Source organism: Herpailurus yagouaroundi, unplaced genomic scaffold, assembly GCF_014898765.1.
Source record: "Herpailurus yagouaroundi ecotype Mexico unplaced genomic scaffold, PumYag 348, whole genome shotgun sequence".
Lineage (NCBI taxonomy): Eukaryota > Metazoa > Chordata > Mammalia > Carnivora > Felidae > Herpailurus > Herpailurus yagouaroundi.
In genome coordinates this window covers 8,928-20,122 of record NW_024412565.1, presented here as the reverse complement: position 1 = coordinate 20,122, position 11,195 = coordinate 8,928, and the positions used below count along the sequence as shown (strand labels likewise).

Below are 11,195 nucleotides of genomic sequence, written 5' to 3'. Positions count from 1 at the left end.
CCCCCCCCCCAAGCCCGCCGACGCCCCACCTGCAGCAGCAGCCTGGCGAGCTCCCGCTCGGTGAGCAGACACAGGTACGGGAAGAGCGTGGGGCGGCCGGAGCGGGCGGCGCGGGCCTCACTGGCCTTCACGTCCCGCAGCCCCGCGCACAGCGCCTCCACCCACGCGGTGCGCAGCTGCTTCAGGGTCCTCCGCTGCGGGGGCGGGGCGGACACAGGAGTCACCGCCGGGGGGGGGGGGGGGGGGGAGGAGTGGGGAGACCCCGGAGGAGGGGTCCTCCCGAGCCACGTGGCCCACCTCGCACTCTCCTCGCGGCGGTGGGCGACCCACGGGCTGCCCCGGCCCCACGCCCGCCCGACCCCAGGGGGCTGCGATTCAGCCGAGCTTCTCACCGCGTGCAGGACCTCCTTGGTGAGCAGCTGGGCCTTCTCCACCGACTCCACAGTGACGGTGGTGGCCATCTCCACACGCAGCTGCTGCTGGAAGAGGGTCTGCAGCTTCCACAGAGGCAGGTGCAGCTTGGGGTATGACACGGGGCCCTCCTGCGGGGTGGGGACAGTATGACACGGGGCCCTCCTGGGGGGGGGGGGGGCAAGCAGGAGGTCAGGCCCCCACAGGCTGGACTCTCCTACACACAAGGCCCACGAGAGCAGCTGTCCGGCCTGCACGTCCAGGACCCCCACCCGCAGAGCCACATCTGCTTCTCCGAGTCCCCGGAAAATCATCCGAGAGGATGGAAGGAAGCAAGGTGCCAAAGAGCACGTGACAGCCACCCAGCATTTGCCCGGCCTCACTGGGTGGGGGTGGGAACTACCTGGGGAGACACAGCTCAGGTCTCTGGGCGGTGAGCTCGTGTTTACACTGGAAACTGTGCAAATGTGTGACCCATCCAAAAAGAGAAATTGAAAACCGCAAAACCCAGCACGCTGAGAATCACACACAGGCCCACACAAGGCAGGTCTTCTAATGACTGCACAGCGGACAGAGCCCCGGCCACACTGCCCACCTGCTGCTTGAGGCCGGCCAAAGCTCGGGCTGTCTACACCCAGTTCTGGTATGACGCCTGTGCTCTGCCCGCCGCTGAGCCTCTGGGTGGGAACCCAACGGCGAGGCTGTGGCACCTTCCGGCTTTACTCTTTAGGGTCAGGGCCCCGGTGGGGACTGAGACTTGCCAAGTCTGGTTCGTCTGGCCTCTGAAGAGCAGGGAGGGCATCCCTGGGACGCGGGTGGCTCCGAGAGAAATTAAAGGAGGAGACGAGGAGACTCCACAAGGACAGGGTGGTCCCGGCTCATCCCCAACAGGACACGCCCCCCCCCATGGGTGTCAGGGCCCTCTCACCTTGGCGTAGATCTCCCTGAGCAGGGGTGAGGTGTTGACCTGGGGCTCGGGCTGGGGCTGCAGAGGAGGGCTGAAGGTGGGCTGGGCCTTGTGCACTGCCTGCAGGAGCGCGGCCTGCTCCTCCTGGCACAGTGGCACGCTGGAGAAGAGGTCCTGCAGCCGCAGCCCATCCTGGGCCATCTGGTCCAGACACCTGTGGGGGCGCATGGTGCCTAAGGGATGGGCAGCCCCCAACACCCTGCAGGTCTCAGCGCCAGGCGGCCATGGGGGCCTTCTGGGCGGCCCGGGCCCCAGCAAGGGCCCGATGCCCACCCACCTTTGGACGGTCCTGGCGTCCTGGTCCAGCCGTCCCATGCACTGGAGCGCAGCTGCGTAGGACAAGAGGTCTGGGGTGAGGCCGGCATCTTTCACCATGAAGAACACGTAAACCAGCTCTTTGAAGGAGCCCTGGGGAGACCAAGTTGGGGTGAGGGTCCTGGGGTGGCCAGCCCGTCCCTTGAGACCTTGCTCTCCAGCCAGCAAATTAGGAAAAGGCTTGCCGGCCAAGTGCAGCGCAGGCGCTCGGTGACACCACGGCGGGACCAGGTGGGGGCTGGGTTCCCGATGGGAGAGGTGCTGATACCGTGGATGTGAACGTGCACTATTCCAGCCGCTACAAGAGGCTCTTCAGTGTTCTGTGCGTCCGTGTGCTGTCTTCCACCCGCCTGCTCCGGGGTTAGCCCACCTCTTCCCCGTTTCCGCAAGTGCTAGTCCTGTCCCTGGTTTGAGCGCGGCCTCTCTCACACAGGCGCTGTGGCTGTCAACCTCCCTCCGACACCCCCCGGCTGGAGGCACGCCGCGTTCAGGCCTCCGTTCATTTCCAAGTACAGGAAACCTTGTTTGCGAGCATAAGTCGTTCCAGAAACATGTTTGTAATCCAAAGTACTTGTATGTCAAAGCGATTTCCCCATGAGAAATAATGGCAACGCACAATCCAAACATATTCATGTAAAAAATGATTATGGTACTGTAAGGTAATAGAAAATAATATAATTCACGGTATAAAGAGATACACATTAACCTGCATTTACCTTTGAGAACCTCCGTGGCTGGAGCGAGGGAGACGATAGAGAGGAGGGTGACTGTGCAGGACAACTGTCACTATCGCTAAGGGAATCGCTGCTATCTATCGGCTCAATGCAATCTTCTTCTTTTCCTGAGGCTTTAACAGGGAACCTCCCCGGTGACGCTTGCTTTGCCTCCTCTTGAGGGTTTCGCAAAAACGGGACATCGCGTTGTCGTTAAACAGACCCGTTGCTCACATTGCTACAGCCTTATTCGGGCGGTGCTTTGCTACACAATTTTGCAGGTTCCCACACTTCACACATCTCCCTAATCTCGTTTGAAGTGAGGGATTCCTCCGCCTTTTCCTCCTCCTCCGCAGGCGAGGTACAGACGTAGGCTTCTTGTAAAATCTTGCAATTTCAGCCCCTCGCATACCTCGTTCATAGTCTCCAATGATTTCCTTCGACTTCCACCAGAATCATCTCCTTCTTACCGCCTTTCTCTTCAACCTTTTTCTGCGTGGGGGTCACTGTATACGCTGCCGCTGATGCTGACTACAGCACGTGATTAATAAACTTTTGTCACGTGCCATACTTAACGTAACTGGCAGTGAGGCAGCAGAGGACAAGGTCCCTATCTGCAGGCGGCCAGACCTAGAATGAAGCAGAGCGTTCCCGAGCTCGCTCTTGGATGGAAAAGCAAAGGGCTGTCCGCAGGTGCGTTGAGGGGACAAAAATACACGAGCGCCAACGTTCTGAAAACTCACTGAGTTCTGCCAACGAGACTGAGCATCCCAGCGTGGGCGATGATCACCCACCCCCCGCAGAGAACCACTGGCTCAGCTGCGACCACGTGACACTCGGCGTCACGTTCTAGTGAACTGCAAGACCTCGCTCGCTCACCAAGTGAGAAGGTATCAGGAACGTCTGCCTGTCTCGCGGAACAGCTTCCTCGCGGTCCAGGTTCTGCTGTACGTGCTACGTTCTCTTGCAGCTGCTTCCCGGACCACTGGAGGTCTGTGCCGCTGCAGACCCGCTGGAGAAAACAAGGCTCCTAGCACCCCCCACCCCCGCCCCCAGCTCCTGCTGCCTTCATCCAAGGCGTGCCGCCACACCAGGGACCACGGTGCCGGCAACCGGGTTTTCAGGCGCTTGTCTCAAGGACCTCGCCCAGGCCGCCCTACTGGCCGTCAGCGGCCACACGTAGCCACCACGTTTAAACCTTCAGCTCTGCAAATGCTCGGGGGTCACACGCAGCCGGAGCAGGTGAACGTGCCAACGGGGAAGGGACCCCCGCCGGACAGCGCTGGTCTACAGGAAGCGTGTCTAAACCCCACGTGCCGTCTCACCTTTACGCTTTACAGAGGCACACACGCGCGCACGCGGACACGGTGGCTGAGGCTCTAAATCAGGCCCCTCTGCCTTACACGTGGGGACACCGAAGCTCAGAGAGAAGTGGGAGGTGTGGGCCACACGGTGAGCAAGCGGCAGCCACAGGACTCAGGCTGGGCTCTGGGTAACAGCCAAGCCCCATCCCGCATGCGCAGGCCACCCAGAAACCATGACTTCCGGAGCCCAGGATGCCTGTGCAGTCCACGCACGATGCAGGACGCGCCTGGGACGGGGTTAGCAATGCCCCCAAACCCCCACCTACTCGGGACCTCATAACACGGGCCCCTGAGGAATCTTTGCTAACGGAATGAGTTCAGATGAAGCCTCGTGAGGAGTGTGAGGACAGGGCAGATGCGGGACACCTGGAGACGCCTGAGGACCCAGCCACAGGCCCAGGACCACAGGGGCTCCGGGAGCTGGAAGAGGCAGGAAGGCAGTGGCCCCGCCCGCTTTGACCTGGGACTGGAAAAAAATAACTGTCACTTTAAGCCACCCAGGTTTTGGTCATCGCCGCAAATGCAGGAAGCTGGTGCCCGTGCCAATGGCAGAAATGTCCCGCTGTAACAGGGCCCTGTGACCTTGGGGGGAAGAAAACGACCTTCTTGCCTTCACTAACTCCCTGAAGCTAGTGCGTCCCAGTGACGAAGACAAACGTGACTGCCGCCTGTGGGGACCGGGCATCTCCACGCCACGGGCCGACGCAGACGTAAAGCGATGGTGGCCCCTGGGCCTGCTGTCCTGTCCTCGAGTGAGGCCCGGCGGTCTCGGCCACAAGCCCACGCTCACAGCCGGCGCCTCGGTCCCCACGCGACGGTCTCTGCCTCGGGCCTGAGCACAGGGAGGGGGCTCAGAGCTGCGCCCCTGCGAGGCCACGTGAAGAACACTCTTGAACAAGCAGCCCGGGCCGCCGCCGCCGCGGGGAAATTAATGACACTTGGAGAGACACGGGGCATGGCCAGAGCGGACCCCGCAGGGAACCCCACGGCCACGAACGAACGCCCGCATCGAGACGCGCTGAGCTAACCCCTCACCCGAGGAAGCCCCACCTAAAGCAGCGAAGTCGCTGTCCCGAGAAGGACCTGGAAACTCCCCCGGAGGCCAAAGCACCCCTCACACCAGTCAGGCACAGAGGCCCCGGTCGAGGCGTCCAGAAGGAAAGGGACTAAAACGTTCAGCAGGACTCCCTCCTTCTCTTTTGGCTGTTTTGGGAAATCTCCGTTGAGGGCCATGTGGGACTTATGGTTGACAAGCCACGAGAATCATCAGGACGGTAACAAGCACAGGACTCGGCCTCTGGGGCTCAGAGCCCCGGGTTCGGACCAGGCGCTCCCGGGTGGGGCCCGGCGGACCCCGCAGACGCCCCTCCCCCGGGGCCGCCGCTCACCTTGCGAGCCCAGCCGAGCATGACGGTGTTGTACGCGGCCAGCGTGAGCACCCGCCGCTGCCGCCACTTGCTGTGGCAGGTGACCAGCACGTGGTGGGCGAGGGGCAGGTGGCCCGAGAGCAGGCAGCACTCCAGGAAGGCCAGGAGCCTCTGCTGCTGGGCCTCCAGCCGCGCGGGGGCGCCCCCCGCCTCGTGGGCCCGCTCCGCCTCGCAGCTCAGCCTCCGCGGCGCCTCCCGCAGCAGCCGCGCCAGCTGCTCCTCCCAGGGGCTCCGGGGGGTCTCCTGCTCCCAGCGCAGCAGGCGCTCGGCCAGCGGGGCGCTCAGCAGCTGGGGCACCATCCGCAGCCTGTGCTCACAGGCCAGCTGCTGGGCCTGCACCTGCAGCTTCGCCTGCAGCCGCTGCTTGCGCCTCTGCATCGCCCACTTCTCCTGGTCCAGCTTCTGCGCCCAGTGGCCGCCGAGCCCCGGGGCGGTGCCCTCGCCTCCCTTCTGGGCCTTCCTGCGTGGCTGGAAGCCGCCCGCTTCTGGGAGTCGGGCCGGGCGGGGCCTCCTCACGGTCACCTCCGACACATGCGCGGCCTGCAGCTGCCGCACCCGGGCCTCGAGCACTGTGGGGGCGAAGGGCGAGGATGTCAGGGGGACCCCCGTGCGAGCAACAACCTCTTCAGACCTGCGGTTTTTGGGGGGTGGCTGGCTTCGCCAACTCTCGGGGCCTTGGTTCTTTTTTTTTTTTTAAACGATTATTTATTTTTGAGAGAGACAGAGCGTGAACGGGAGAGGGGCAGAGAGAGAGGGAGACACAGAATCGGAAGCAGGCTCCAGGCTCCGAGCTGTCAGCACGGAGCCCGATGTGGACTCGAACCCGTGAACCACAAGATGATGACCTTAGCCCAAGTTGGATGCTTAACCGACTGAGCCCCCCAGGCACCCCTCGAGGTCTCAGTACTATGTATGTCCCCCAATTTTCAGGCGCATACACCCTACCGACTCATTCAGCACCTCTGCGACAGCCTGACTCAACTTCCCAAAACCTGCCCCTCCGTGTCATCGTCACTGGCTGTCACTGTCACTGGCGGCGTGGTCCTTGCAGGCCCTCAGCCAAAAAACCCTTAAGATCGTCCGAGCCTCCACACCCAGCCTGTCAGCACACCCTCAGAGGTGTGGCGCTGCCTCAGAATCCATCCAGGTGCCCCAGGGGCCCTGCCCTCGCCTCCCCCCACGCCCCCCAGGCTGTGGCCACAATGGCCTCAGGGCCTCTGCACACTCTACTCCTGATCGCTATGATCGGTATGACCGGAGTTTCCTGCAGAGTCAGGTGCCATGGCTAGCCCTGCGTCACAACGGCTTCACAGATCACGGGAGTCCCCGACAGATCAACACGTAACCTTCTTCAGTGTCCCTCTGTTTAAGATGCCTTATTTCACATACGTTGTTAATTCACTAACGTTGAGCCCACAGCCAACGGCACCGCAACTGTAAGCAAACACCTATTTCTGGGCGGCTGGCTGGCTCAGACGGTTAAGCGTCTGACGCTTGATGTCGGCTCAGCTCATGAGCTCACAGTGTGTGAGTTCGAGCCCTGTGCTGGGTTCTACACTGTTGGTGTGGAGCCTAGCTGGGATTCTGTCTCCCTCTCTCTCTCTCAAATCAATTAAGTAAACATTAAAAAAATAAAAAACGAAAATGTGTATTTTCCCCAAAAGGCACATCACAGCCTTCTCGAACTTACGCCAGTAGAAAACACCGTGGCACTATGCTTGGGGACCACTTTAAACAGCAAAATCAGCAACAGACAGCCCCCAAAATGCAGAAACGTGGCACTACACATACCTTGAGAAGGACACTTGTTTACAATATGTGCTAAAACAAAAGGCCAGTGTGTCACCTGCTTCAACCCCAGCTGGGGACGGGGACATCGGGCAGCTCCAGTATTTGCTGCTCTGCACGTGTCCACAAGGGACTGGGATTTGGGGGTTACGGATGGAGTTTAGTTCTTAGGTAACTGTGCAAATACTACTGAGGACCAGCGGCACCCACGCAGTCCAGCCTCGGTCCAACAAAGACTTGCTGGAGTAAACTGAAGAGGCAGGGAGGCCTTGGCCCTTGTAGGAGCCAACACGTGGGGCGTGCATGTGGGGCACCCGTGTCTGTCGAGGAGGTGAGGCCGACATGACGTGGCTGTGCGCACAGCTTTTCTCCCCGCGGTGGCAACAGTGCCTTTGGATGACAAGGCAGGCAAAGGCCACATGGACCTGTGACTTGGGGGGGGGGGGGGGGTATTAGCTTTTCCTATGCTAGAGGACAGAGTTGGCGGGTTTTTAGGCTGGAGAGTGATGTAATGTGATTCAGACTTCCAGAACCTTCCTCCATTGAACATAGGATACTCGGGCTTTAAGACAATTAGGTAGTGAGTAAGAAACGAAAGAAGGTTGCTGTTGAGGACGACGGTACTCTACTTCTCTATGTTCAGAATTTCCTGAAACAAACTTTTCCTTTTTAGACACACTGGAGACGCGGGGCAGGGGGGAAGCAGGAAGCAGTGGCCATGGTCTGGGGGGCTCCAGTGAGGGAACACACACGCCCCCACCTCCCTGTGGCGGTGCCGGGACTGGGCCGGCCGTCCCACGCTGTGAAGATGGCAGGACCCCGACTGGACCCCTCGGGCGCCCAAGCCCAGACAGCCGAGCCAGGGCACGTGTGTCAGTTCAGGATTCGAATCCTGACTCTGCAGGAGCAGTTCGTGCAGCCTTGGGCCAGCCTCTCCAGCTACCACGTTGGGCCTCACCAGGAGAGTAGGGGCGCCTGCAGGGTTCGGGGAAAGGGAAACAACAGCCCTCTGTGTACAGCACAAGCTTCCTGTCACCATCCGCATGAGGACACTGAGGGCAGGGGAACCATTCGGTTACCCTGCTTTGCAGAATGCAGCCCTTCTCGTGGTGTCACTGTGAGGAAACGGGGAGGTAACCCCCCAGCAGAGTGCCCGTGGCTGGGAGGGGCGGGGGGACAGAGGGGAGGGGCTTCAGGCTCCAAGCCTTCAAGCCTTGGGGGTCTGGGCTCACCCTCCAGCAGCTCCGCGTGGCCCCAGTCCTTCCGGCGGTCTTGCTCACAAGGGCTGGCGGACAAGCTCCTTCTGCGGCCCCAGACACCACTGAGGGCCCCTGTGGGCGAAAGAGAGAGGCTGAGGGAGGCAGAAGGAGGCCCGCGGCCTGGGGAGCTGGGAGGGCCTCGTGTGGACAGAAATCGCAGGATCCTGGGGCAAAAGAGCTCTAAATTCATTGCAAACCGTCAGTGGTCACGGGCCTCACGTTGGAAAGAACCCAAGAGGTAAAAGGTGAAGGGGACCTTACAGAAAAGAAATTTGGGCGTGGGATCAACATAAAGGGCTCCTCCAACTAAAGGTGCTGTGAGAGTTCAAAGGTCAAGGGCCCTAAGTCGCAAAGAAGGGGTCAGGGGACTCCAAAAGAAACCAAGAGTCAAGCGTCAAAGTGCTGTGCCGATCCCCATCGGGGGAGTGGCCTAAGGGCGAGTGAAAGCGGGGTCCAGCCAATGGGTTCCACAGAACCACACTGGGCAAGGAGCAAAGGTGGGGGGTTGCTGGATCCCGGGGACCTAAAAGCCGAAGGTCACGGCCGTGGGGAGAGGAGGCTGTGGCAGCGGCCATGGCGTCACCCTCGGGTCTCCCCCGCGTTACCTTCCTCGGCCAGGGGGCCGGGGGGGCCCGCAGGCCACAGGGCCCTCCGGAGACCGGACGCGCTGCGGCCCCAGCGAAACGCCGACATTCCGCACGCCGACCGCCGCGCCGCCCGCGCTGTTCGCACCGCCCACACCGCGCCTGCGCCGCCTGCGCCTGCCGGGAGTTGTAGTTCCACAGCCTACGGCGGCTGTGAAGGGACCTCACGGCGAGAGGAGGCAGCCGGAACCACGATTCCCAGGGAGCAGCGGGGCCCGGGAGTCTCCGACGCATGCGCCGATAAAGCCCTCTAATTGGCTCTTCCTCCTGCCAGGGAGGGGCGGGACAGAGCCGTTGCTTGGGTAACCCGGGGTGACTCTAAGGCGTCTTCGGGAGGACCGGGAAGCCGGATTGTTGTTGTTGTTGTTGTTGTTCTTCTTCTTTCTTTTCTTTCCTAAAGGAATGGTCGCCAAATAGTTAAGACAGCATTCTGCATTTTAGAGATTCCTGTCTGCGATCTTCATTGCTCCGACTTTGACTTTGGAGCGGCAACTATGACTAGCCCCAGTTTATTGCGGAGGAAGTTGAGGCTGGGAGAGGTCGAGCAAGTTGCCCCAACATTAGGGAGACCGCAGTGAAGGCAGAGGTCTGTCTGACTCCCAGCCCCAGACCAGGGGCAGCTGGGAGGGACGTCGTTTCCAGGACGTCTCCCTCGTCCACTCCCTCCAGTCCCAAGGACAGGAGCAGAGCAGGGCGTGAAAAGCAGAGCAACCTACTAAACTGATTTGATGAAAAATGGAATGAGCCCGGAGCCTGAAAGTTCCCAGTCCTGATCTTCAGGGTGGTCTCACTCGGGAGTAGTCAGAGCCAGAGCTTCAGAATCAGACCAGGAAGGCACTTGGGAAACTGAGGCGGGGGGGAGAGGAGCATCAGCTGGCATGGAAGGATGAAACTAAGAGTATCTGGGGTAACTGTGTTCCAGGCAGAGTTCACCGCAAGTGCAAAGGCCCTGAGGCAGAGTCAGGTGTGGATACCTGGAGAAACTTGAGCAGAGAGGGGGTTAGGAAGAAGAAGCTAAGACAAAGCTGGAGGAGTTCTCAAGGGTCCAGGCCAGTGGGCCTTAGGGGCTTCAGCTCAAGCTGCCACCTGCCCTTGGGCTCTCAGACTTGGTTATCACATTAGCCCAGAGTGGAAGCTGGACCTGTGCTCTAGAAGGGCCAGCCTCCTCGGCCTGGCGGCCTCTTGAAAGCACATTCCAGACGCAGCTGCCCACGCGGGCCTGTGCAGTATGATTCCACCGGCTGGGAATGTTTTCAGCAGACAGCAGCGTCCTCTCAAACCTGCCCCAACCCACTCCAAGATGCCCCAGGGGCCTCGACCTCAGATCTGACTCACTCCTGGGATGGCCTTCCTGGCCCTGAGGGGCTGAATCAGTATGGCCTGGTCTCCCCAAGACCTAGATACGCCCCCCTCGGACCCCCCTCAGTCTGGCAGAGCCAGGAACCTGTGCTGGAAGCCTAGACTTTGGAATCGGTGTGCCTTTTTTGATGCCTTGGTCGTCTCTTATATGCAACGGGGCATCAGATGCCCTAAAGCATATTCCCCTGGAACCAGGGTCCTGGAACTTAGCAGTGAGAAAGTTCTTTCTGCTCCCACTCAGGCACAGGAGGTCTTGCTGAGTGCTGCCTACATCTGACTCCTACCTCAGCTCTCTGGCTGTGATCCTATCGGTCTGAGAATTTGTCACATGGTCGTCTCCTCAGTGTTTCTTTTTATGGCTTATCGTCAATCATGTCTGTGTGTGGTTCTGGTTTTCCACTCCTGATGGTGACATCAAGTTTCCTTGTAAAACTTAGGTAAGAAAAATATGAATAACACACAGGACAGGTGGAGGCAGATGTAATTAAACGGGGAACACAGCGTCAGAGGTTGGAATTTGGGCAACACCGTGTTTCAGAAGCTGTTTGCTTATGTCGGGTTCTGACCCAAAATGTTTGGTCAGATTCGTGCCATGAGACATTCAGATGAGCCTGGGTTGTGTCCATGTTGAGAAAGGTGGAGAAAGGCCAGGATCTCTAGATGGGAGGAGATGGTATCAGCCCCCTAGGGCTGCGTGTACCTTCAACAACAGAAAGTTATTCTCTCACATTTCTGCAGACCAGACGGGCAACGTCAGTATCTGTGAGCTGAAATAAAGGTGTGGCAGGGCTGTGCTCCCACTGGAGGCTCCAGGGGAGGGTCCTTCCCACCTCCTCCAGCTTCTGGGGGCTCCACGCGTCCCTTGGCCTGTGGCTGAGCCCCTCCAGTGTCTGCCTCCGTGGTCACGTGGCCTCCTCTGTGTCTATGTCAAATCTCCCTCTTCTGCTT

At 60.1% G+C, this 11,195-nt stretch overlaps 1 protein-coding gene across 1 annotated transcript; it reads right to left on the bottom strand.

Annotated features, from left to right (window-relative positions):
* Positions 1-11: 11 nt before the first annotated feature.
* Positions 12-8,986, bottom strand: POLRMT (RNA polymerase mitochondrial; the record flags this gene model as incomplete). Its single annotated transcript, XM_040462559.1, has 7 exons — positions 8,850-8,986; positions 8,218-8,316; positions 5,159-5,766; positions 1,656-1,786; positions 1,340-1,532; positions 393-542; positions 12-194 (listed from the first exon to the last, which is right to left on the bottom strand). Coding segments are annotated over exons 1-7 (1,452 nt in total), but the record flags the coding sequence as incomplete, so codon positions are not given.
* Between the last annotated feature and the right edge of the window lie 2,209 nt (positions 8,987-11,195).